General features: G+C 37.3%; 4 protein-coding genes across 7 annotated transcripts in view; 1 reads left to right on the top strand and 3 right to left on the bottom strand.

Annotated features, from left to right (window-relative positions):
- Positions 1-2,425: 2,425 nt before the first annotated feature.
- Positions 2,426-12,731, bottom strand: LOC136777061 (X-linked retinitis pigmentosa GTPase regulator-like). 2 transcript variants are annotated; one of them, XM_066733106.1, is made up of 14 exons: positions 12,637-12,731; positions 11,867-12,193; positions 9,140-9,265; positions 7,728-7,820; positions 7,541-7,603; positions 6,516-6,839; positions 5,859-6,011; positions 5,216-5,380; positions 5,002-5,123; positions 4,767-4,883; positions 3,920-4,612; positions 3,559-3,799; positions 3,368-3,456; positions 2,426-3,282 (listed from the first exon to the last, which is right to left on the bottom strand). In XM_066733106.1, exons 2-14 carry the CDS (start codon positions 11,895-11,897, stop codon positions 3,259-3,261), a joined length of 2,241 nt encoding a protein of 746 aa, XP_066589203.1. In that variant the 5' UTR covers positions 11,898-12,193; positions 12,637-12,731; the 3' UTR covers positions 2,426-3,258. The 2 variants fall into 2 exon arrangements, with proteins under 2 accessions (XP_066589203.1, XP_066589202.1); XM_066733105.1 differs by having other exon boundaries at positions 3,559-4,612.
- Positions 12,272-15,740, bottom strand: LOC136777064 (uncharacterized). Of its 2 annotated transcripts, XM_066733111.1 has the most exons (5): positions 15,127-15,740; positions 14,483-14,722; positions 14,022-14,196; positions 13,588-13,944; positions 12,272-13,501 (listed from the first exon to the last, which is right to left on the bottom strand). In XM_066733111.1, exons 2-5 carry the CDS (start codon positions 14,712-14,714, stop codon positions 13,396-13,398), a joined length of 870 nt encoding a protein of 289 aa, XP_066589208.1. In that variant the 5' UTR covers positions 14,715-14,722; positions 15,127-15,740; the 3' UTR covers positions 12,272-13,395. The 2 variants fall into 2 exon arrangements, with proteins under 2 accessions (XP_066589208.1, XP_066589207.1); XM_066733110.1 differs by lacking the exon at positions 15,127-15,740 and having other exon boundaries at positions 14,483-15,019.
- A 189-nt stretch (positions 15,741-15,929) lies between these two features.
- barc (RRM1_TatSF1_like and RRM2_TatSF1_like domain-containing protein barc) overlaps positions 15,930-24,226 on the top strand; it is a 41,286-nt gene continuing 32,989 nt past the window's right edge. The window contains exons 1-3 of one of the 2 annotated variants that reach the window (XM_066733108.1): positions 15,930-16,022; positions 16,090-16,276; positions 16,349-16,708. In XM_066733108.1, the coding sequence (XP_066589205.1) occupies positions 16,166-16,276; positions 16,349-16,708 (471 nt within the window). In that variant the 5' untranslated portion in view covers positions 15,930-16,022; positions 16,090-16,165. Of the gene's footprint in view, positions 16,277-16,348; positions 16,709-24,226 lie in introns of both variants that reach the window. The other variant, XM_066733107.1, reaches the window with a different exon arrangement.
- On the bottom strand, positions 16,836-23,684 carry LOC136777063 (uncharacterized). Its single transcript, XM_066733109.1, has 5 exons — positions 23,196-23,684; positions 19,615-19,920; positions 19,191-19,424; positions 18,880-19,096; positions 16,836-18,648 (listed from the first exon to the last, which is right to left on the bottom strand). The coding sequence occupies exons 1-5, from the start codon at positions 23,230-23,232 to the stop codon at positions 18,411-18,413; spliced, it is 1,032 nt and encodes a 343-aa protein (XP_066589206.1). The 5' UTR covers positions 23,233-23,684; the 3' UTR covers positions 16,836-18,410.

The following is a 24,226-nucleotide window of genomic DNA, read 5'->3' as shown; positions in this document are numbered from 1 at the left end:
ACGCGATTACTTTTTAACGTACACTACCGGGACAACCGCACTACGCGACGAGCAGTTCACGACTGACACTACAGACTCGGATTTTTAAATCAGCAGTGCGCTACGCGATTTCTTTTTAACGTACACTACGCAGGAAAACCGCACTACGCGACGAGCAGTTCACGACTGACACTACAGACTCGGATTTTTAAAGTAGCAGTGCGCTACGCGATTTCTTTTTAACGTACACTACCGGGACAACCGCACTACGCGACGAGCAGTTCACGACTGACACTACAGACTCGGATTTTTGAAGCAGCTGTGCGCTACGCGATTTCTTTTTAACGAACACTACGCGAGAGAACCGCACTACGCAACGAGCACTTCACAACTGACACTTCGAGACTTGGATTTTTAAAGTAGCAGTGCGCTACGCGATTACTTTTTAACGTACACTACCGGGACAACCGCACTACGCGACGAGCAGTTCACGACTGACACTACAGACTCGGATTTTTAAATCAGCAGTGCGCTACGCGATTTCTTTTTAACGTACACTACGCAGGAAAACCGCACTACGCGACGAGCAGTTCACGACTGACACTACAGACTCGGATTTTTAAAGTAGCAGTGCGCTACGCGATTTCTTTTAAACGTACACTACCGGGACAACCGCACTACGCGACGAGCAGTTCACGACTGACACTACAGACTCGGATTTTTGAAGCAGCTGTGCGCTACGCGATTTCTTTTTAACGAACACTACGCAGGAGAACCGCACTACGCGACGAGCACTTCACGACTGACACTAAAAGACTCGGATTTTTCAAACTGCACTACACTAGCGACAGAATATGCAGTTTATCTCTCCTATGTTTTCACTTGTCGCTTGTCGCTCGTCGCTAGCAGCGACATATTCTGAGGCGGGTTCTGAATGTAGGAACGAAGGAAACGGGTAATCGCTAGCAGCAATCGCATAATGGTTTCTTAGGGGTAGTGACTGTGGTGTCGTGTTATGGTGTATGACATTTGAATTTAATTTGCATGTATAAAAAAATTGTGAATATTCAAATAATAATCAAAAGTTATGAGGTATGCACATATATTGAATGAGGAATTAATAAAGGTTTCATATATATTTGAAATGAATGTGTTTTCTTAAATCCTTGCTATGAAAATATTTCCTTCATTTTCCTATATAGCATGAGAGGATGAAAATTATATAGTTCATATATCAGAAAATAATAATTTACATTAGTAAAGTTATAATTATCCTTAGTTTGATAATTTTATTAGTAAAATTCATTGTTGCTACATGTTACTCATAATAAAACTTAATTGAATTTATTTTGTAATAAAAATGTTACAATTTAAGATTCTGTTTTTAGTAAGAAATCTGTACAGGGTGAGGAACTTAAACCGCCCCAAAACATTAGTAGAAAAAGATGCATATCTTTTTAACTATAAGAGATATTCAATTTTTTTATATGACCTTTGCGAAAGCAAATAACAAGAGGATTCGAGAATGTCCTATGCACAAATTGAATATCTTTTATAATTAAAGAGATACTCGTCTTTCCGCATCTATATTCTAGGGCGGTATAACAGCTTCACTCTGTATATATGCCGTATTATTTTACAAGCAAAGCCTGTTTTTTGGGTTAATTATATTCAACGTTTTTTATATATTAATTACAATAATTATTCATTATATTATTTTAGCTTCATATGTATCGGCTTGCTATAATTGTGACAAATGTATTTTCAATTTGAATTTCCATCCATTTTTCAAATTTAAAATTCACACGATCCGCCTGTTCCGTTCCGTTGAATACATAGTATACAGAGCAGCGATACAGGCGATATGGGCGATACTAGCGATGTCGCTGAAAAGTTGGATAAATTCAACTTTATTTCAGTGTCGCAGAAAGTGTATACTTTATCCCACGTGACCATTTGTCGCTAGCGACGAGCGACAAGTGAAATCGTACCTTAATGGCCTAAACACGTCCGAAAGCACTGAGAGCTTATTATACCTAAAACACTATACTTCGTTTCTTCTCTGTGAATCACACTTACTATACATTTTGCGTGGTATATTCAATTCTCGCCAACAAACTATACAGCGTAGTATCTTCCAACATGGCGGACTTGGCAACGCTGAGTGAAAGTGAAAGAAACACAATATATTTCTAGAACTTCGATTATCAATTATAGATTAATATTTTCAGGGATACAATTGACTTAAAAATGTAGCAAAAAATTCCCTAGATTAATCGGCTTACTGCTTTCCGTAGAATAATATATACAATTGGATTAGATGTGATTGCAAATAGATCGTCTCATTACTATTAATCCCAATCCGAATGCATAAGAAATTCTTATTTTACAGTATAAAAGAATTATTTCTATTCGGAAGTTTGCATTTAAGTCAAACCCGAGAAATTATGCAGGTAGAAGTTTTCTATTATTGAATCAGCGAAGAGAATGAAAAGTAAAATATTTATCTTTAGTATTATATAATTATATATATTGATACTATGGATTTGCAAAGAAAAAAAAACCCTGATGATAATATTATACATTTGCTACTTTTCCAAATTAAATTTTTGTATTAGAAAACTAATACATATACATTTTTATTATAGCTGGCGAGCGATGAATGTGAACCGTTGCTTGAGTCACCTATCTTACGTCGCTAGCGGGAAAAATTAACCCTCTATTTGTACATTAGATTCTTTTGGAAACAACAAAATATTGGACTAGAATACTCTTACACATTATAAATTGTTAGAAATAATGTAATTTTTAATTATTCATTGAAATAACTACTGAACTTGAAAATAAACATATTAAAACGCATTTCAGACGTTTTTCTGATTTTTACAATGTTTTTAAAATATTTAAAATTAACAAACTCAACTTTTTAGGCACAATTTATAGACAGCACCTTAAAATATACTGTACAGATGGAGGATTAAAGAATTTTTTACAAGATATGTCAGACGGTATTATTAAATCACACTGGAAACAGCCTGCAATTATGTATAATGCGCACGTCTATAGATAGCTTAAGTATTGATAAGGTCATATGTATATATGTAATGATAATCATCGATATACATATATTGTACATGCAGCACTTGATCTAGGACTCTACCAAGAATGATCGAAAATCGCCATTTTGGTCCCAGCCGTAGCTTTTACTCAAACGCGTGCTTTATAAAAAAATATAATGGACAGTCCCCCGCCAAGAATCCAAATTAATTTTTGCACCTCTCACAGGATACTGCAAGTTTTTGACTAAAATATAAAAAGAATTATTAGATTGGCATTTTACGAATTTTGTATACATGTCTAAATTATTTAGGTTGAAGAAGATCAATACCTTGGCTTTCGTACTCGTCGTATTATGAGAAGATTTAGTTCCGTTCTCGACATTTTGTCTTCTTGTTTTAAACAACTTTGCCATTTTACCTATAGAAGTGCAATTGAAAGAGGATGATTAGTTCAGAGAATCAGTGTTAAATATAATAAGGAATAGAAAAGTGATTCTTAGAGAGATTGGTTACTACTAACTGGTCCTGGGTGCAGGTGATTGCACCACGTCAGCATCATCGATGTTATCGACCTCTTCTTTTGCCACTTCTCTTTCCATAGGCATTTCGTTAACGTTGTTCCGCACATTCTCCGTTTCAGCTTGTATCGTTTCATCCGTATCAGCTTTAGATTTCGTCGAATGAGACTTTTCGCTAACCATCGAAATCTTTGCAGGACTCTCCTCTTGATTCTTTATAGTCTTATCACCGCCTATATTACTCTGAGCATTATTATTATTAACGTTATCGTTATCATTATTATTTACACTTTTAACACTATGATTATTATTCTTTGCAGAGTTTTCTATTATATCGACGTTAGAGGTCTTTTCCACGCTCACCGGACTCATGGAAGCTTCTGGACGGTTCTCTGCAGCATCGGAAGTGGCTTCCTCCGTTGTCTCCAAGCTCCCTAACTTTTGCCTCGGTGGTTTTGCTGGAGCCACGAAATTGGTCTCTTCGGTGACCTCTGATAGTTCCTCCAAGGTTGTTTTTTCGGACTCGGTGGCTATTTTATCGACCGAGACAGCAGTGGTTATTTCTTTCACGATATTTTCGTCTACTTGCTCCCCCAGATTATTCTCCTCAGCAGCAGCAGAAGTAGCAGTAGTAGCAGTAGTAGCAGCAGCAACAGCAGCATCAGTAGCATGAACAATTGGCGACTCTTCATACTTATCTTTTACACTTTTCTCCAAATCGACCCCCGCTTCATCCTTCTCCTTCTTCAACGCATCGTCGCTTTGCATCGACGTAATTACAAAATCCGCTGTGTCTTTCGGATTTTCCTGGATGGCTGGATCGCTGCTATTAGTTAATTGGCCATTTTGCGTTGTTGTTTCGCTCGATGTTTCTTCCTCCACTTTCTCTCGTGCTGCTTCCTTACCTTTCTCACTCTCTTCCTGCAAATTTATCTTCTCGCTTCTCATTGGCTCATTTTCCTCAGTCTCTCGCTGGATTTTCTCTTTGCTCTGCAGTCTATTTAATGGAAGCTTTAACGGTGGCAGGGGATTCTGCTTTTTCTGAGATGGTTGATCCTGCGGAAAGAAACAATCAGATATCAATGCTCTTTCCGAAATAAGCCCCGGTTAGGGAGATGACTCTAATCGTTCCGTATTTTTCCGGATCAAATAAAGCAAGCGTGGTACCACTTAGAGATATCTCGGGGCACTAATAATAATGGAGTTGTACCGTTGTTGTTGTTGTTACTGTTACTGTTCGCTCGGCTTGCGGTTCCTCTTGATCGTGATCAACGGTGGCTACTCTTCTTCGTCCAATAAGAATCGTATGGCAGCCACCGCACGATACCTGAAATGTACAAACATGCTGTATAAAAGTTCTCGTTTCTCGCGTCAAATGTCTCTGCTCTCGCAATAATAATTAATTCCATAATTTCGAGATGCGCGTGTGTGAGAGTGTTACTTACGTTTGAGATGAAGAGCTCTTCGTATTTGGCAGCATAGGTCAATTCGTGAACGTTATTTTCATTTTCTTCGAGAGCGAGTTTGCCGTGCCTTCCGTCCCCGCACGTAAACAGTTTGCCCGAAGCTGCAGAACCACGCACGTGTTTTTAAATTAGATTAAAGTATCTAAAACAATTATAATGCGACTTTTAGGGGAACAAGTATTATTATACAGACCAGTGAGAAGAGCGCTATGACTTTCGCCAGCAGCGATCTTCACGATTGGTTCATCCCTCAGAGATCCTTGCGGAACCAACTTTGCCGTTTGAATTTCCGTCACGCTCGTACCCATTCCCAGCTGACCGCTGGCGTTACTCCCGACGCAGTAGACGCTCCCATTTTCTGAAATTCACCGCGCGTCATACAATTGACATTTTCCCCTCTATTAAATCTCTCACCTATATATATATATATATATCTATACGCGCATAACTCGCTTTTCCATAAAAAAACTTTTCTTCCGATCAGATATGAGTTTAAGACGCTGTACTCTCTCGGAATTTACGACTGCGAAAAAAAGAACGAATACGTGCATGCAATTTTATGCTACCTATATTTACAGAGGAATATGCCGAGCGAGCGCTTATCTTGCCACTCTTATCGATCCTTCGACAGAATTTTCCCCAAAATATCGCAATAAAATTGAAAGAGATAGCACTACGGTCTCTCTTACTATGCAAATGTATCCGTAAACCCTGAATTTTAATAAAACAAAAGTCCGCGAATGCGATAATTATTATATATTACAATATTGCAGCTAACGGTAGGATTTTTTAGTTAAAGATTCAGGAAGAATATAATATTTGTACGAGAAGAGCACCTCCCAAGATAAGAGTATGATGTCCACCGCATGCAACGTGTGCGGCAGGACAGGGTAGCTGCATCTGTTTCGGTGCAACTTGTGTAGAAAAGCTCACATCGATCCCGAGCTTTCCACTTTCCGATTCGCCACATACATAAACTAGGCCGCTTTCTGAAAACACACCCAATATCTTGCAGTATAGAAAGAAAATATTATATCTGTAGTAATCTATTATAAAAAAGCGCGCGATAACTTTACACTGTAGCGTATATATATATGTATAAGTTGTACAGTGTGCGAGCAGTCGCAGCAATGTGCAACAACTACAATGTAGTTGAAACTATTAATATCCGGTTGTTTGTTCGTCGCACACACATATGTACATATATAGACACGTACGAAACAACAAGAAATTCTTTCACTTTGGCAGTTGATCGATAAACAGTATCGTTGGTACGGCAATCGCGGCGGCCATCGGTCATTTATTAAGGTAAGTTAAATGGAAAGGAGGAAATAAGGAGGAGCCAGAGTATATAGGATGAGAAGAAAAGGAAACATACATTTGCGAAAATTGTTCATTCTTGCGCAGACTCGATCATGATACTAGTGCATGTATATATGTATGTATGTGACGTATATGCGTTCATATAGGAAAATAGAAAAAGGCAGACATACGAGTGAGAAAAGCCGAATGGTAGTAGCCAGCACTGATTTCCTTGACTGGCTCTGGTATGGGCACCTTGGTTGGTTTATTGACCAAGCCAGAAATACCAGAAAGGCCCAGTTGGCCCTCGAGATTGCTACCCCATGCCACGACACCCCCATCGCTGGTCAAGGCCATCGAATGATGAGATCCCGCCACGACGTCCATTACTTTCGGACCCACCAAGCCAGAGTCGTAGACCAAAACAGGCACGCTCGAACTATCGCCAATGGCACCTGCCCCTCGGCCCAGCTGACCCTCTTGATCGCTCCCGCAGGCGAATATCTTTTGCGCCCCTGTAATATTCAATGCATGACCACGTAAACCTCCGTCTTATCTTCTCATCCCAATGTCATTTCACACACACAACACTCCCTTGCAACTCCGGGCGCATAATTACTCTATGAGATTCAAGGCGGCCTGGCATTTGTCAGATTTTGCTTCACGCGGGGAACCTGCGTGCAGCGTGCACCGGGCCAAATCCACTCCGACGATAAAATTCAACTAGATCTCATCTCCTATCGGCTCTTTTATATACATGCATCGAGATTTTGCGTGTTTTCAGTAATCCGATAGCTTAGCCTTAATGTTAATGTATAAGTCTCCCGACCTACTTGTGTCACTATTAACCGTGCTTATCGGAATTATACTTTTTTCCCCGAGCAAATTGCAGAAATTAATCCCTCAAAACGAGGTCTCTTGTAACGTGTAGTCAGTCGCGCGCGGGTGTTTTTATTAAATTTACCAAGTGGTATGTAAAATATAAATGATGTTGTTGCGAAAATAGGTGAAAAGTTGAATGACTGGTGGAGGGAGCATTCGCGTCGCGATACGATGCTCGTTTTTTCACCGACGACGACATGCGACACGCGGAGATAATAATATAAAAGAGTTCGAGTGAATAAATGAAATATCTCAATATTGGCAAGGAGAGAGCGCACGAGCGTGTCAACGGTGGGCCTGCGCTATATTCTCCATATTAATCTAAACTACTCACCTGTGCATATTAATGTGTGGGCTCTACCGCATGCCACGTGAGTGACCTTTTCTGGTTTTAAAACTTGAACAGACAAACAAACAGAGGCATTATTTATACATCGTATATACGGTTACCGTTCAACCAATGCTTCTTCTCTTTGATAAATGATCCCTGTAAGGACACCAAGAGCTATTAGGCTACGTACTTTTCACGCAGGATGGTTTGCTCACGTGATTCTTGTGGCCGAGACCCAATTGTCCCCAGTCATTGCTCCCGAAAACAAACAGTCTTCCCGTCTCTGTGCGTGTGCGTGCATGATTTAACAGAAAGTTAATCAAAATTAAAGAAACCTATAGGTATATTTATACATTGACCTGAAACATATTAATTCCGATTAGAAGTGTATTCCATAAAGGTACAATGTGCGCCAGCGACGATCGAAAAGTTTCATAAAAATCCTTTAAAGAGAATCCAACCTACCAAGTGTCCTATATCGATAGAAATCTTGCAGTTATATATGTATCTACACTATAGAGAGTATAAAACCGGCGCGGCACCGTGGCACGTAGGATCTTGATGTGCATGTACGTTGTACGTTGTACGCTGTACGCCGTACACTGTACACTACTCATTGCGTGTAAGTATATCGATTTACTGGACAGTGGCTATCCCTAAGTAAGCATAGCTCAACTATATGAAACTGTTCGTTCGCGTGGCATGCTGCAGAAGCTGTAAATCATGCCAGCTTCGATATACTGACCACCTGCCACCGCCCTATTATATTATAGATCATTTAGCCAATCAACATTTAGCCCCGTAAAATATTTACCGATATATATATATATATATATATATATAGTATAATTGTAATCAGAATATTACTGAGAGATCGCAATAAACCTCTTAACCACGAAATGTCATATATTTTTGCGCGTTGTGCGATAAAGCAGAGCTGTTAAGAGAAATAAAATTAACGATCGCACGTGCGCTGCTGCTGAATCTTGCAGGAATAGTTTCTTGCGAATCGATCGAAAGAGCCTAAAGAAGAAAATAAACAGTGTCACGTGGTTAAAGAGAAGTAGGATTACTCTGCAGGAAGTCGTTCATTCACATATTGATTCATCTCTAAATCAAACAGAATAATAAGAAAATCGATAGACTAATGTACATGCTCTCTCCTCTATATACAATGCTAAAATTTAATCGTTTCTTCCATTGCGTTCTCCTTCCCTTATTCCTGCCTGCTTGCCTGTCAGCCTGCTTAATGATTTAGTCACAAAGCAGCTATATTCGACTTCGGTTTCTCTTCCTTCGGACATTCAGGCCAATCGACAAAGCCTACTATCTCATTAATATTTATTCTATATTTTAATTGAGTTAATTTAATCGAGCATCAAGCGCATGCACGTGCGTCAATAACAATATATAAAATATAGAAGGAATAATAATGTTTTATGGATTTCCGGGTAAGCGCCGCGGCGATTCTTTCGTTCGATATCCTCCAACGTAATTTTACTGCACACTCTGCGGACGCGCATTATCAACAGTTACCATCTTTTACTATATATAATAATAAATATAAAGTACGATAGGAGTGTATGTTAATGGCAAACTTACGACAGATCACCGCTGAATGCTCATCACCACAGTTGATGTTTACTACTGGATCTTTCCGTATAAAGAAGTGCGAAGCTACGTTGTCGGCAAATCTGCTGCGACCAATTGTGAAAACGGCCCCAGTCTCTGTAAAAAATCATTTTTTCCCTCACGCTTTGCTATAAACATATAAAAAGTCATTCGCGTTCCTTACAAATAATATATATATATATATATATAGCCTTTATGTATTTATCAAGAAAATATTGTATATTGCATATCAAAGTATATGCATCATGCGTTTATTTTTCATTCAAATAAAGCTGCTTTTGATTTTTGCTATAGATGTAAGCACTATTGATTGATGATTGGACATTTTATTAAGTGGTTTGCACTAAATGATAGCGATTCTCATGGAGTACGTTATATCCTACAGGACTGCGTTTTTATCGATTTAACACAATGATTATATACAAACGCGCGTGTGTGTATGTGTGTGTGGATTATAATATATATAGTTGGTAGGTGTTTAAAGCACGCACGATAATTGCTGTTTGATGAAGAAACAAACACTTCTTCCCATGTAGCCTCTTGAAGACTTCAAGTATTTTATATGGGTATATATAGTTGAAGGTTCTTGGATTGTTAGTGGCCTCTTTAAGAATGACCGCGAATTTAAAAGAAAAATATCTAATTGTGAGATCTTGAGTTACGTCGCGTTAATGAAAGTGGGGAACTTGCTCAACTTCTTACGGTTTATTTTCAGAAGAGCACGATAAGAGTTTATCGTAAAGAGATCGTTTCTTTCTTTCTTACGTATATCTGGCACGAAAAGTATCGAAACGAGTAAAAACTATGGCTAAAGTTTTTTCGTAAGAAATAATATAGTGCAAATAAATTTATGAAAAGCAGTTGTGAGACGTATTGCGAAAAATTATGATGAAGCTAAAAAACTCGAGCAATTTCAATGATGCAATAAGGAGAAAGAATCTGCGAGTCTCATTTTCTCTCGTTCGTTACACGTCCGACTAAAGTCCGCTAGAACCACTTGTAGAGGTCTGCTTAATTAAAGTTGGGGATGGCAAACTGATTAAAATCGTGTTAATGCCCTTGGAATAAATTAATTCGAGCATGACGTCACTATTAATTATCATTGTCGTCACGGAAAGGGCAGCCAAGTGAAACATGTTCTCAAAAGCATGCATATAATTATTATACCGCTTTGGCACGGCGCTAAAAGCTAAAGTTAACGAGAGTGCGGCAGGAATGAATCCGTATCGGTTTAAAGATAGGAGTATGGCAATGGCTATTTCCAAAAGGTCAATGATGCAAAAGACAAAGCAGTAATCCTTCTTTAGATTTACACCGACAACTGGTTTTATCAAAAGTTCAAACGTCCTACCTCTTGCATTATTCATCCACCATTCATCCTCCTCGTTGCGAATCAGCCTTAAATGAGACAACTTTGCTTTTGGCATTATTTGCCAATTTATATATTAACAATATTGCAACCATCTCTAAGATTAATGCATGCTACTTATTTTTCTCGATAATCTGCATAATAAACGAGCAAAAATAACAAACAAATATATATATAAAGTGAGGGAAGGGGGGGGGGGGAGAGAGAGAGAAAGGAAGGAAGGAATATATTATCGAAGCTGTGTATATGGTGGTGGGTCATCGACCTGAATGCGGTTACTCGCTGGACACGCCAAAATCCTTTGGCCTGCGATCCTTACTTGCTCGATAGTATGTATACCTATATATATAGATATATAGGATACGTGTCCGACGTAGACGAGTAGCCAATTCTAATGCTTGGAATATTTTCCTTGGGTAGACCAGATCGAATCTTGAGAAACAAAGGAATACCTGTACTTTCTTGTGTCGAATAATTTATGCGATTGGCAATTTAGACCGCCAAGTTTGCGAAGGCGCTTGTCAGCTATAAGTTAATACAGTCAAATCGTGTTTCAATATCCATGCAATAACGTAAAGTCATTCAAGCAATTTCTTCAACTCGTACCCTCGTGGCCCTCTCTTATTGTGTACAATCTACAGTGTACAGTATACTGTATACAGTATACAGTTTACAGTGTACAGTGTACATCATCCCTTAATAATAACATTAACAAACATTAATCTACATCTCTAAACCTTTTAAACTCTATCAATTTTTCATTCCAAAATGTATTTAATCGCTTCGCTCCCCTTTTATTATAATTACACGCAACTTTTTTTCTTTATAAAACATTTTTACTGTATATTATATTTAATTAAAAGATACACAGAGAAATATTACGAGAAAGAAACTAATGAATAAAAGAGACAATTTAAGCTATTTGCTAGATATTACTATTTGTTAAGATTTAAACAAATATTTCTGCTTTTTGGTAATAGTGCGTAGAATGTATTGCTTACGGGTATACACTGTAAATTTCTATTTAAATTATAGAAGAGATTGCAGAGTAGAAAAAAATAGTCCTTCCATTTAAGCTAATTTGTTTCTGTACAGTGCACAGCAACGCTATCTCGTCGGGGTTCTTATTTCTTATCTCGTGAGTCGTTTTTCAGCAAGTTCCTTGTATAAATTGTTGTGATATATTGTAAGCGTAATTACGATAGTGTGCTAGCTTAAACGAATAACTGTAAAAAATGGAACAAAGAAACAAACAGGAATGTGAGAAATAGTGCTCAAACCGCTGAAAATATGAAAAATGTATCAAGTGCATGTCCATAATATTTTACCCGGTATGTTCTCGATATCCGGTAGGCCCATGCTGGTAGAATGTTTATGCCGCGCAACTCTCCTCGCAGCGGTCGCAGCTGTCCAAAGGAGTAAACTCAACTATAGTAGTATAGCTGGCAAAGCTGGCGAGAACCTGAGGAGCCGGCGCTTCGCGTCGACGGCCAGAGCGCCAGCCGCCTGCCGCCAGCAAAGGCCCCAGTGTACCCCCAGCCCAGTGGCCCAACAAAAGCCGACCCCCGACCATCGGGAATGGCTCGTTCGCTCGTCTCCTTTGGTTCGGCATCGCTAGTATGCTAGCAACTTAAACTCTATACGTTGCCAAGCAACTAGAAATCAATTTCTAATGACAACAGAACCAAAGTCTTACCACACCATTAAACACTCCACGCATACACCATTATAGATACAAGAATATTTTTCCTTTTATTTCTACAATGAATTATCGTCGATCACACAATTACATATATTCCTATGTGTCTTTAATATTCTCTTTTTTTCCTCATATTTTTCACTGTGCAAAGTTCTTAAGAATACGAGAGCCAATAACACCTGGCGCGCCAGTGGACGCGCTAAACGGCTGACATTCAAACGATATAAGAGAGAACGATAAAATTACAATTTGTGTAATCCACCCAACTCTTCTTTATTCGAAACAGCAGGCATTTTCGTTAAAATTGCAATAATAAAATTATAATGTCGATTCGATATGTTTGATTTAGGTTTATCATTACAATTAATTGTTCCGGAAAGAAAAGCGTGTTTTTCTTACCTAATTTAAATTTACTCTACTCTTCGTGGCCAATACTAGGGAGAAAGTTGCCGCGAACATCCATCTAACGTAGTGCGTCTGTGCGTATGGCGTAGCAATATCAAATAGTGGGAAAACTTAGGCGCAAACGTGGACGTAGCGAGAATCACAGAAAAGCTGCTAAAGCTGCAAGACGTAAAGGAAAATCCTAAAATTCATGTATAATATTAAATAATATTTCTACTTAAAGTTTACTTATCTGCTTCAGATGTGCACTTAATTTGCATCACAGCTATTCGATTTCTATTAAACTATTAACTTTTTTTAACACGTACAATTCCTATGGTCTAGCCACAATACCTGAACGTCAGCCATACGATACAAATTTAAACTATTATTTATTAAAACATAAATATAATTATACATACAACCACTCTAATATCTCTTATATTCATTGGAAATATTGGTTAACCGGGTTAGCGATAGAGGTCCGAATTACGCTACCTCGTCCGAAGTCATGGTCCAGCCAAAATAAAAAACAAACGGCTCGCCTCGGATGTAACAATGCGTAATATAAACCAAGCCTATTTATTCGTGTTCCAATGGCGTTGTGTCAGTATTAAATGTTCAAATAAAAACATCCTAATAAGTTTTACTCTAATGGCTAGAGATCTGTTGCTTTTATCTCCTTACTATTCTCGTATGTATCTACGGCTTTCAACTAGCCACGATTTCATCCTCCACCTGATATTTTAAATATTTCACAAAACTGGTCAATTGTTATGAATATTCCGGTAATTTATTTGAATCCAGACTTTTATGTGTTCCAATACATAGTAGAAGATTTTTCATTGCTACGCTGCATTTACAGTCATTTTGACACGGCCTGAAAAAATGTTTTTTTTTTTTTTTTATATATTTATTATATTACAAAAACAAACAAATTTTCTATATAATTCAGTAATTTCTCACTTCTCTTGCTCCAATGGCGCATTAAGTGCATTTATTATCATTTTTCTTCTAATAGACTTTTCTTCTTCTGGTATTTCCTTTAATTCAGCTCTTAAATACTCGATGAAAGTATCATCGGACGACGAGGCCTTTCTTTCCCCTGTATAACTTGAAATTTTATCACTCAATTGAATAAAAATTTTGGTCAATTCTTTAATTTCATTCATTTTTTTTCTTTTTCTACCAGAATTTACATATTCATTTTCTACTATATCACCAAATAATTCCTCTGTTTTTTGTTCAAACATATCCGAAGATTCAGATATTTCTGATGGTCCAGCAGTATCCTGAGTTAAAGATGATTCTGCACACCTGCTCCTAAAACAAAATTTGTTATTGCTAGTCTGTCCTGTTAAATCAAGATGGTAACTACTGCAGATTAAAGCAATCTTTACCTCCTTCGCTTTATTATTTTATCCAGAAATGATAATTGGGTAAAATACATAAATTGGGAAGGCCTCACTGCACGACCTAAACTTCGTTGGTTATCCATTTTTCTTTTCTCTCTAGAATATTGATCCCTCAACGATGTTAATCTTTTCTGGCAATATGGTACTGTATACTTTTCATCTGATATTAAAATAATTAGCATCATAAGTTAGGAAGGCATTCTCACTTATATTAGAGATTATCAATATCATTAAAAATCGATTAAACACTTATGAAGCTCCAAACTTAAAGCCTACAAATTCATTTATCTATGTAATTTTAAAGGATGTGTGTCAACTTTGCATAAAATATCTTTGATCACAAATGGAAATGAGCTTCAAAAAGAAGTATGCATAAAATGGATTACTGTTTCAGTAAACATAAAAATTTCTAGTGTCTTGTACTCTATATAATATCAGATACTAACCATCATTATTTTCAATCATAATTTTGGATATATCCATCCATGCATTCTGCCTTGCTGTGATATCCTTAAACCCTGGATGTTGGTTATCGTATAAAAAAGGTCTTTCCTTGAATAATTCTATTAATAATTCCTCTCCTCTCTTTAGAGTAAAATACATTTCATAATCTTCTTCTTCTGATTCTACCAAATTGTTATTAGTAAGCATTTTTGCATAATTATTATGATCACACATTGAAAATTCTGAAAAATCAAATAAAACATATTTAAGAAAAAGCATTTCGAGAAAATATATTTAATTTAATAAAAAGTTCATCAAAACTGAATAATAAAGTGATCATCCCTTAATCAAGATGAAAATTTAAACTTGTACAGCGTTTAATTATTAAAATCATACGATAATAACAGTTTCATCAATTGAATAAAGCGGATGGCACAGTAGCATCGGTGCGTAATGGCTTACGGTTTCGGTAACTACAACGTAGAGTTAACAAACTTACTGGTTACCTAACGTTTGTAGCTTTACGTCGTAAGCCATTACGAAAGGTTCCGTGCTTTCAGTAACTGTGAGACGTTTGAAGGAAAAACATTAAAATATAAATGTAAATATTATTCAACTTTATACACACGTATATACATATGCTTACTTTAATTCTCGAAAATCACGTAACTTAAAAAAATTCAATGAAGTTTTGGCTATACTAAAAGCAGCCTATTACTTGAGTATTCTTTCTTCCCAGAACTGACTTTTCAGCTTCTTCCTACTGCCTATACCTATGTATACGCGTCCTACGTCGCAGTCAACTACATAGCAGTACATACGCCCCCGCCTTACAGTTTTTCTCAGCCTTTCGCTACGTGTCCACGTCTGCCGTCTGCCGCTTACGTCTGCATTTAACTTCATACTGGTGTATAGTCGTTGGTCGTGCGGGTCGTGTCACTCGTACTACTACTACATACGTGCACTTGGTGCACTTGACACTCATGCTACATTGTTGCTACACTTGCTACATCAAAACATACGTCAGGACGTACAAAAATACAGCCTTACATGGAAAATATGTACATTATAAGGAAGGCTAAAAAAATTAAAGTTAACTTTTAATTTTCGATTACTAATAGTTTTCTGCTCTATCAAGAACTCCACATTGGATAAAAACAGCAGGTGTAAAATTCATGCAGAATCAATTCTGCTTCTCACATTCGTATTTTTGCCACAATTTTGAAAGATTGATCGAGCTTCGCGAAGCGAAATGAAGATCGATCAAGATTATACATACGTATTGTACATACATACATAGTATGATTAGCTTATTCGTATCGTACCGTACATATGTATGTATGAAATGAATGATGTCAATATTATAATGATTACAATGTAGTACTACTTTGTACTCACTAGATGCCGCAACTTTAGCGTCCCAAACTCCCAAGCCTATTTAGCCTATCTAGTACCTCTTTCATCCCGGTCAATCCCGGACAGCTCACTGGCGTTTACTGGCGTTTACCACGACACTTCTCCGATCTCTAACAATATTTATTGGTCAGTCTTTTACGGATAATAGCGAATTAGGAAAAAATAACTTTTTTGGACAATTTGAAAATCCTAGATATATTTAAAAATCCTCCCGGACGTCCCCATAAGGCTAATAAAAAAGGACAGAATATCCGGGGAAAAGAGGACGAATGGCAACCCTAGGTGTATATGGTTTTGAAAATGACACTCACACTTATACAGATCCTAATGATGGTACAGCTTACATTTGGGATAAAGAAAAAAATGCTTGGTTTCCAAAGGTTTGTAATTTTCTTTCTTTGTTATTTTATCATCGTCAATGTAAACTTATATTGTTTTATATTATCACATAGGTCGACGATGATTTTATAGCAAAATATCAAATGAATTATGGTTTTACGGACAATACTAATAAAGGGTCGGAAGATAACTCACAAAGTGTCTCAACCTTGCAAAAAGCTGAGAAGGAGCAAAGAAAATTGGATGCTAAGAGAAAAGCACAGGAGCCACCAACTTGGTTCGAAGTAGATGATTCACATAATACTTCAATTTATGTATCCGGATTACCCCTTGATGTTACAATCGATGAGCTTATAGAACTGTTTACTAAATGTGGACTGATTGCAATGGATGATAAAGGAAATGAGAAGATCAAAATGTACAAGGATTCTGCTGGAGAGCTAAAAGGGGATGCACTGTGTACTTATATAAAGGTAAGTGAAAAGTTTCAGTAGTTATAACTCAAAGATCCCATTACAGGGTGTGCCACATCCTCCATATGATTTTGAAATTCTATCAAATATTTCATTTGCATCTTTCAATTTTATTTTTCATAAAGACAGGTTTATCCTACGCAAATAGCAACAATAAATTCATATTGTTCAGTATTTTTCCATTCATTTGAAAAACAGAATATAACTTTCGAAGGACAAGGAATTCTTGAGGTAAGAGACTCTTTAACCTCCCAAGGACTGGAAGCTCAGTTTTAGACTTTCGAGAGCGATGATTATGTTTAGAGGAATTTGTCGAATTTTAATGAAACTGGACATTTATGTTGCTAATTTTATTCTGCATTTACAAAGTGTTCTGTTTTGTGAACATAAATAAACTTAGGTTTATCAAAGTTAAACCCATTGATAAGTGTAGAAATGATTTAATTATAAAAATAACAAAATGCCAATGAATCAGACCAGACCTGTGAGAATTAAACACATGGGATGTAGCACACTCTAGAATGGAGTTTTTGTTATACAGTGATATGGACGTGGGACTCTAAGGATATTGAGTGTTTATTAAGAAGAAGCGATTGACTTATTGTTAGCTACAATGCTCTGCCTTAATGTAGTTTTGGTGGAGAAAAAGCAGAATAGAATAGTTATTTAAAATGAACAAGTGCGAGAACATAACTTTATATTCGTCGATTACAATTATTTTTTAAGATGTTGTATTTTTATTGGTTTATACACGAATATTTATCGGTACCATTTATGACGTGACATGAGGCAGATTTCGGTGGTTTTGCTTTAACATATTTACATTGGATTTGATAAAGAAAATATTACATTAATGTGATTGTAAAAGCAGTGATTAAGAGTAAGTAATACATATATTAATTACATTATAGCAGATTACACTGACTGACTCACTTTATTTGTTATACTGTGAGCCCAGTTGTTCTCTATTGGTTCTAGTTGGTTTTATTTTTGCTAAGTACAGATAAATATATATATTTATATATATTGTTAGATTTAATAGAAAAATTTTGACAAAAGCACTCTGTACTTAATCATCAAACTGACGCACTCGAAACGCTCGATGTCGATTGATTGTCCCAATCCGTGCATCGTTGGTTTTGGCCTGTCTAATGTACACGCTTCCTCTCCCCCTATCACCCTTTTTATTTTCATCCAAACTTCTTGGAATATATATATAATTTAAGTTTATTGAGAATTTTGTTACAAATGTGTCTTAGGCTTATAGTTCTGCATTAGTGACAGATCATTGTGGATATAAGTCATATGGTAAAAATAAATTAAAATTAATTATGATTTTTAGGAGCAATGTAGATTCTATCAAAGTAATAAATAATTTGGCAAATCTTAAGATGGAATTCTAACATTAATTATCTTTAAATCGTAAGACTATCCTTTAACAATAATCTTTTACACGTATTAACATTGGATATTCACATAGTAGACTTTAGAATGTTACTATTATGAATCTACGACCTAAAATTATTGGCATTTTAAATAAGCAATATTTTAAGCTTCGGTATACGAAGAGGCAAAGGAACCTTGGCGGAGTTATTTCGCTGAAATTCATGAAATAAGTTAGTTCAGTCTGTGCTCGACCATTTAGAATCTAAGATTGATATTATAATATAAGAATATGGCAACATATAGAAATGGCGATTTTTCACGGTTTCAATAAAATCTCTTCGTGCGCTAGATCATTGATATTATTATGAAACTGAGAGTAAAGTTTGTTGGCGTCTGATAAGCTCTGCACTTGATTGCGCGAATTGGTAGATAGGCTGCCCGAAAAGGCAACATACTCTCTTCCACGAGGATAGACTTGGGCAACTTTTGGTGCAGAATGTTCATTGTGCCTAGTTCTATTGGCATGATGTCGTAGATGCTGCTGCCGCTTTGTACTGTATAGACAAGAAGAGAAGATTAATCTCGAGTGTCAGAGTGGAGCGAGAAATTATTTAAATGCAAAACATATGATTGAATTATATAATATATGATGTAAATATTAATAGGTTATTGTTTAGACCAAACACCTACCGAGAGAATATGTTTTCCTCCAGATTTAAGAGGGATCCAATTTGAGCCGTGATGTTAATGGCTTGGTTTATTTATGGGTTTAAAAAGGGTTTTACCTGGTCGGTGGCCTTGAGCCTAAATTCACTCCGTGCGCCCACTGTTGATTGGAATTTTGCCCCTGCCAGTCGTGTCCCCATACCGATTGCATTTTATGATTTCTTCTATTGGGCCTTCTCACGTGGCCCCCCAGATACTTTTTGGCCCCTTTACGTGGCTTTACTCTTTGGTACTGTGGCGCGAAAGGATCATCCGTGGTCTTCTTTCGTCTTCGGGCTAAAATATACAATGTCTAAGTATGTTGTTGATTTGCGGCACATTGCGCAACAACAGGAGAAGACGACAAAATAATTGTAGTACGTAATTTTACCAATAGGACCTGCTGCTACCTCGCAAACGTAATGTTTCGGGGTGGTACAGAGCTGGGCAGCCCATTTGTACTTTTGCGCGGGATCCATTATGACGCAGTGCCATGCGTAACGTTTGCTCTTGCTAGGATCAATTTTAGCAAAACTTTGAAACTCCATCTTTTCTCCAGTGACTCCCCACTCCCAGGCCATTTGCTCCCAATTATAGATACCTCCGATCCATCGTTCCAGCTTTGCTACAAAGAGCACGGAAAGCTTTAAATAAATATCCTATATGAAAAGATCTCCCATCGTGGTTCAACGCTAAACTCTATATATGTTATGGAGACGATAGGAGACGAGACGAGACGTTGATCCCTCTCTTTGATAAAAAAAAAAGAATAAAAAATAAACTCCCTTTCCCATCATTGTTTTTCAAATACTCACTGAACTGTTCGCCCATCAAATATTTTCTCAGCATTCTATCCTTTCCATTTCTATCAAGAATCGCTAAAGTAGAATTTCTATCTTTGCAGTGGAAATATGCCTCGCGCCAAGGCGCGGTACCTCCGCTGAGATAGTAACAAAACCTTTTCAAGCGAAAAAATCCGACAGGACACGCGAATCTTCTAACTGCAGATTCATTTTGTCGACCGTTCCTCGGCCTACTGTTGCTGCTACTGCTGCTGATTCTCTCTGCCGTAGGAGGATTAATACTGAAGCTCTGAGGCTCGACCAAAGCCGATGATATTACTGCAATTTAAGGAACAATCATCAAAAATTTGCTGCCCTCCCTCCATCTCATATCATTATTATCATTCACCAATATTTCTCTTCCATTTCGCTCTTGTTTAACTTTCAATGCTATACATGTATGCCGCACACATGTCCAAACGTTTATTCAGCAGAAGCTGGGAATAGCGTCCCTAAAGCCAACGAACCTATCGGCGCTCTTCAACTTTTATCGTACGAAGGTTAACAGACTCTTCTGTTTATCGGTATAGTCATATGGTATGTAATACGCGTCTCGGCCAAAATTCATTATGCTCCATTAATATATTCCTCCGTGTCTGTCTGTTTAAATCTTACCACCACTCGATTGATTTCTGATCAAATAATTCGTTCCTCAAATACCTTGGTTTGTAAATCGCGAGGTAACTAAAGAAATACATACTCGTAAATCAAGATTAAGTAGACGTCGCGTATAATTAGTGAGAGTATCAACGGAGAAGGAGGAAGCACACTCGAGTGCCAAGTGACTAATCGAGTTGATTTTTGCCTGGATCATTCATTATTGTTGAGAAAAAGGCTTGTGCTATCTAATAAGAAACCGCGAGTAACGTTGGCGAGGGTATTCTCCATGTACGAGTCTACGAAGGCGCTGTTAAATGCACTCGAATCAAGTGTTTAGCTAGAGCAATACTTCCGCGTACTCCGAGATGTACTTAACCCAGTTCAATGCGTTTGATGCCGACCGTTCCGCGAAACGTGGACGATAATCACTGCGCGCGGTGATATCTGGCGTATTAATTTCATGCCTATATAATTCCGTCGAAGATCGGACATAATTATATTCGTGTAATGTATTTGTTTTTTAATGGCAATGAGTATAATTAGGACCTTATATATATGTGTGTGTGGGTGTGTATATTTTACTTAATTAGAGCGTGCAATTTACTCGAGACTTTCCACATTTCGTCAAGCGTTATTAGCAGCTTATTGGGCTTATCCAACTATTCGAGTTTAGCATTCCTTCTCATTAGCTCGAGAATTTATACTCCAAGGTATAATCATATATATTCACGTATCTTATGGAGCAAAGCATATTTTGGTACAAGTGAGAAATTTTGTTTGAGCAGGTGCTATGATATTTTATAAAATGACGCGCGTTACTGAGCATATAAATATGTATATAATATTGGTATTTTGGGTCCTTTAGTCGCTTCTTTGAAGAACCTGTATCTCGTGCGATTAGGTACCTACACACGCTTTAATGTTATTTTACCTTATCTCTATCTCTCTTTTACAATGGCAAATAGCATATATCTGGCTCCGTACAATTATAATATCAATTTATCACGAGTAAGTGTGCACGTAAGAAATTATGTGTAAAATCCAATTAATGCAGGGAAACGTTTTAAGAACGCGAAGAATGTAAAACTGCCAAAGTTACTTTGTCAGGCTTTATGAAAAATTTATTACGTTGGGTTGATGTTCCACGTAATTCAAGTTCGATTAGCATAATTTGTGTCTATTTATATCGTTTGTAGTTGGAGCGAGACACGCTATTACGAATACAACACCCACCATTTTTACTTTCATTCATGCAGTATGTAGGGCAGTGTGCATTGCAAGGTCATATCTTTTCTACCTGTTGTGTAATATTGTCCTATGCAGAAATTGGATAAATATCGCGAAAATCGTGGGATGGCATGGAAATTGACTAAATTAGAGAGTTGCAAATTTTAAAAGCTTTTTAATTACTGCCTACAGATGTTGGGAGATTGTTGTGTATCTTTGATAAGAAAGGCAAATATCGATAAAAGTCAGCAAACGTAATCAGATATAAAAAAATATATTTCTCCAGTGTAACGAGTATTCAATGGATCTTTGCGTTCATTCTATAGTTGCTATTATTTTTATGACCTAACCGCGCAATATCTATCGTTTGATCTAATTGTGGGCTTATTCGAACACATGCACACACACACACACGCGCGAGCTGATCGATTCGAAATAGAATGGATCACCTCGCTTATCTATCGCCTCATTATCTCCCTCTCTCGCTCGTAGCGTTAATCATATCATTGAGATTTAATAGGAAAGCCCGATGACTCAACCCATTTATAGAAGATGAAAAGCGTCTAGTAAAGCTTTCTGCAACGTTATGATTAAAATATCGTGTAATCAGGAGCTATTCAGGCATTTGAAATTTCGCACCGAACGGAGAATAATCCTCGCAGAGTTAACGACTTGTTAGATGGCATTCGAGAAACGTCAGTACACTGCGAATGTCATAATAAATTGCGCATAAAATGAAATTCCGGGAGGTCCTTACGAGTGCGATATCTATATATATATATATAACATAAATATGATTACGGCCTATAAAAAGAGATGGTTTTTGGACAAATTTTATCGTAGAGAGAGATAGAGGAGAGAAACTTTTCCAATTATTTTCATATAAAACGATAATCTCTGCTCGAGTTATCCTCGCTCTCTCTCTCTCTCTCTCTCGAGGCTTCGATGTAAACATTTTCTATCAATGGGTGAATTGCAGCTGCTTGAGACTTTGCTTTCAGAACCAAACGCCATCGCTCATTGAAACTTTGAGCTATTTCAATTACTCTGCTACACGTTATATATTATCTGCACATTCACATCGAGCCTCCGTTAAACTCTCTAAAGTTTCAGCCATTCGTCTATAAATCACGATTACTGTTTTCAACGCATTTTATAATAACAATAATAATAATAATAGAATTTAGCCTAGAACGAAAGAAGAAGAGTGTTGGAAAGGTTTAACGATCGATGAAAGTTTAAAAGAGTTTGAAGAGTGAACGATTTGAGCAGCTTGGCAAGTTGGTTTATAGTTTCGATGAAATTTATGACTTGGGATATATGAATTTGCAATAAAATATTTCAGAAAGATGGGGCGCAGCAGCTTCGAATTTTTATGCATACCAGTTGTATCGTACAGGGTCATTATTATCGGATTAGTCGCCGGTCTGGTCGATTTCATCGAGGAAAGCGTTGATCGTTCCTGTCATAAATGGTATAGAGAAGAAGTCGATAAACCGTGGAGGTACAGAACTTGCCGTAGGTGGATGATACTAGCGCGAGCCATCCGTGCATTCGCGTTTATTATCCTCCTATGCTGTCGAGCTTCAACAAAAAATTCAACTAGCTGACGGCAGCACGCGTGTATTCTAGCACGAGCCAATTATTTTCACGGATAAACTCAACGGCCTACCAATTAAATCCAATAATTGAGAAAAGCTTGAAAAATTCTACAGAGTCTTGTTTACCTGTAACGCTAAGCAAGAGGATCCAAAACTTCCACATGATGTATATATCTCTCGTTTTCAATTAAAGGACTAATCACTATTCACTAGTATCACTGTTACAGGGAGGTAGCGGTAAATAAGAGAAAGAATCGTCCTCATGCTTGTATTATCGTGTGCTTAACTTGAAAACTTTCACTGTTTTTTTTTGTTGCACGACAGAGGGACCATGGTTCTTATGGAGTATTGGCGATTATTTTGCGAAGAAAGTTGACGATAGCGAGAGAGGAAGCAGATGAGTTTGGCAGAGCGTAGGTGATTTCTGCTCGATCCACAGAGGACAAGTTGAATGTTGCGCGCGGTTTAAAGGTACCACGACGGTGGTAGCTCGAGAACGACTGAACGTCACTGAACGAACCAACATCCATAGAGCCGATGGCTCTTCTGCTTCTCTACTCGGCTTCGCAGCTCGCTTGCTCGGAGCTAGTGGGGCCAGTGGAGCCAGCTCTCCGAGCCGAGTACCATACCGCACCGAAACCGGCGAAACCTATCCATTTTATATTTCTCTTTTTCTCTCTCACACTCTCTCTCTCTCTCTCTCTCTCTCTCGCGCGCGCGCGTACGCGCACGCGCCCTCTTTACCGATTATTTCACGACGAAACAAACACGTGTCGTCCTTTTCACCCATCAATGATTCTCTTTACAGGATTCACCTTTTGCAAGAATCTATCAATCTCTGTATTTGTATACATAAACACAACAACTCGCTCTATATGTGTAAGGAATTATTAAATTCTAGTCTGAAAAATATGCTTTATAGAGATAGTTCAGTTTAACGAAAATTATATACTTCCCTTCTCTATTGATTTTTTCCCTTAGCACGTATAGCTTTTATAAATTTAAAGTTTCTCTCGAATGGTCGATAATTAATTTTGAAAGGTTCGTGCATGCATAAGAATTATACACGGCTTATCTATCAATATTTCACGAGTTTTAAAAATTAGTTGGAACTCGGAACGAATGATTTCTCTCCAATATTTGTGCACATGTTCTAA

Source organism: Prorops nasuta, unplaced genomic scaffold (genome assembly GCF_024137725.1).
Source record: "Prorops nasuta isolate Cenicafe-Biocafe unplaced genomic scaffold, Cenicafe_Pnas_1.2 PNAS00010, whole genome shotgun sequence".
In the NCBI taxonomy this organism is placed as follows: Eukaryota; Metazoa; Arthropoda; class Insecta; order Hymenoptera; family Bethylidae; genus Prorops; species Prorops nasuta.
This window is presented reverse-complemented; position numbering and strand designations above follow the sequence as displayed.

Coding starts and splice junctions, on each gene's coding strand:
- LOC136777061 (XM_066733105.1), bottom strand. CDS start 11,897: ATGGGCCTACCGGATATCGAGAACATACCGG. Junction 7,821..9,139: donor GCATTCAGCGGTGATCTGTC/GTAAGTTTGCCA, acceptor GCACACGCACAG/AGACGGGAAGACTGTTTGTT. Junction 7,604..7,727: donor CAAACCATCCTGCGTGAAAA/GTACGTAGCCTA, acceptor TGTCTGTTCAAG/TTTTAAAACCAGAAAAGGTC.
- LOC136777064 (XM_066733110.1), bottom strand. CDS start 14,759: ATGCTTTTTCTTAAATATGTTTTATTTGATTTTTCAGAATTTTCAATG. Junction 14,197..14,482: donor TATGATTGAAAATAATGATG/GTTAGTATCTGA, acceptor TTTTAATATCAG/ATGAAAAGTATACAGTACCA. Junction 13,945..14,021: donor AAAATAATAAAGCGAAGGAG/GTAAAGATTGCT, acceptor ATTTTGTTTTAG/GAGCAGGTGTGCAGAATCAT.
- LOC136777063 (XM_066733109.1), bottom strand. CDS start 23,232: ATGTGGAAGTTTTGGATCCTCTTGCTTAGCGTTACAG. Junction 19,921..23,195: donor CCTCTTGCTTAGCGTTACAG/GTAAACAAGACT, acceptor CTTAAATTGCAG/TAATATCATCGGCTTTGGTC. Junction 19,425..19,614: donor TTTGATGGGCGAACAGTTCA/GTGAGTATTTGA, acceptor TGCTCTTTGTAG/CAAAGCTGGAACGATGGATC.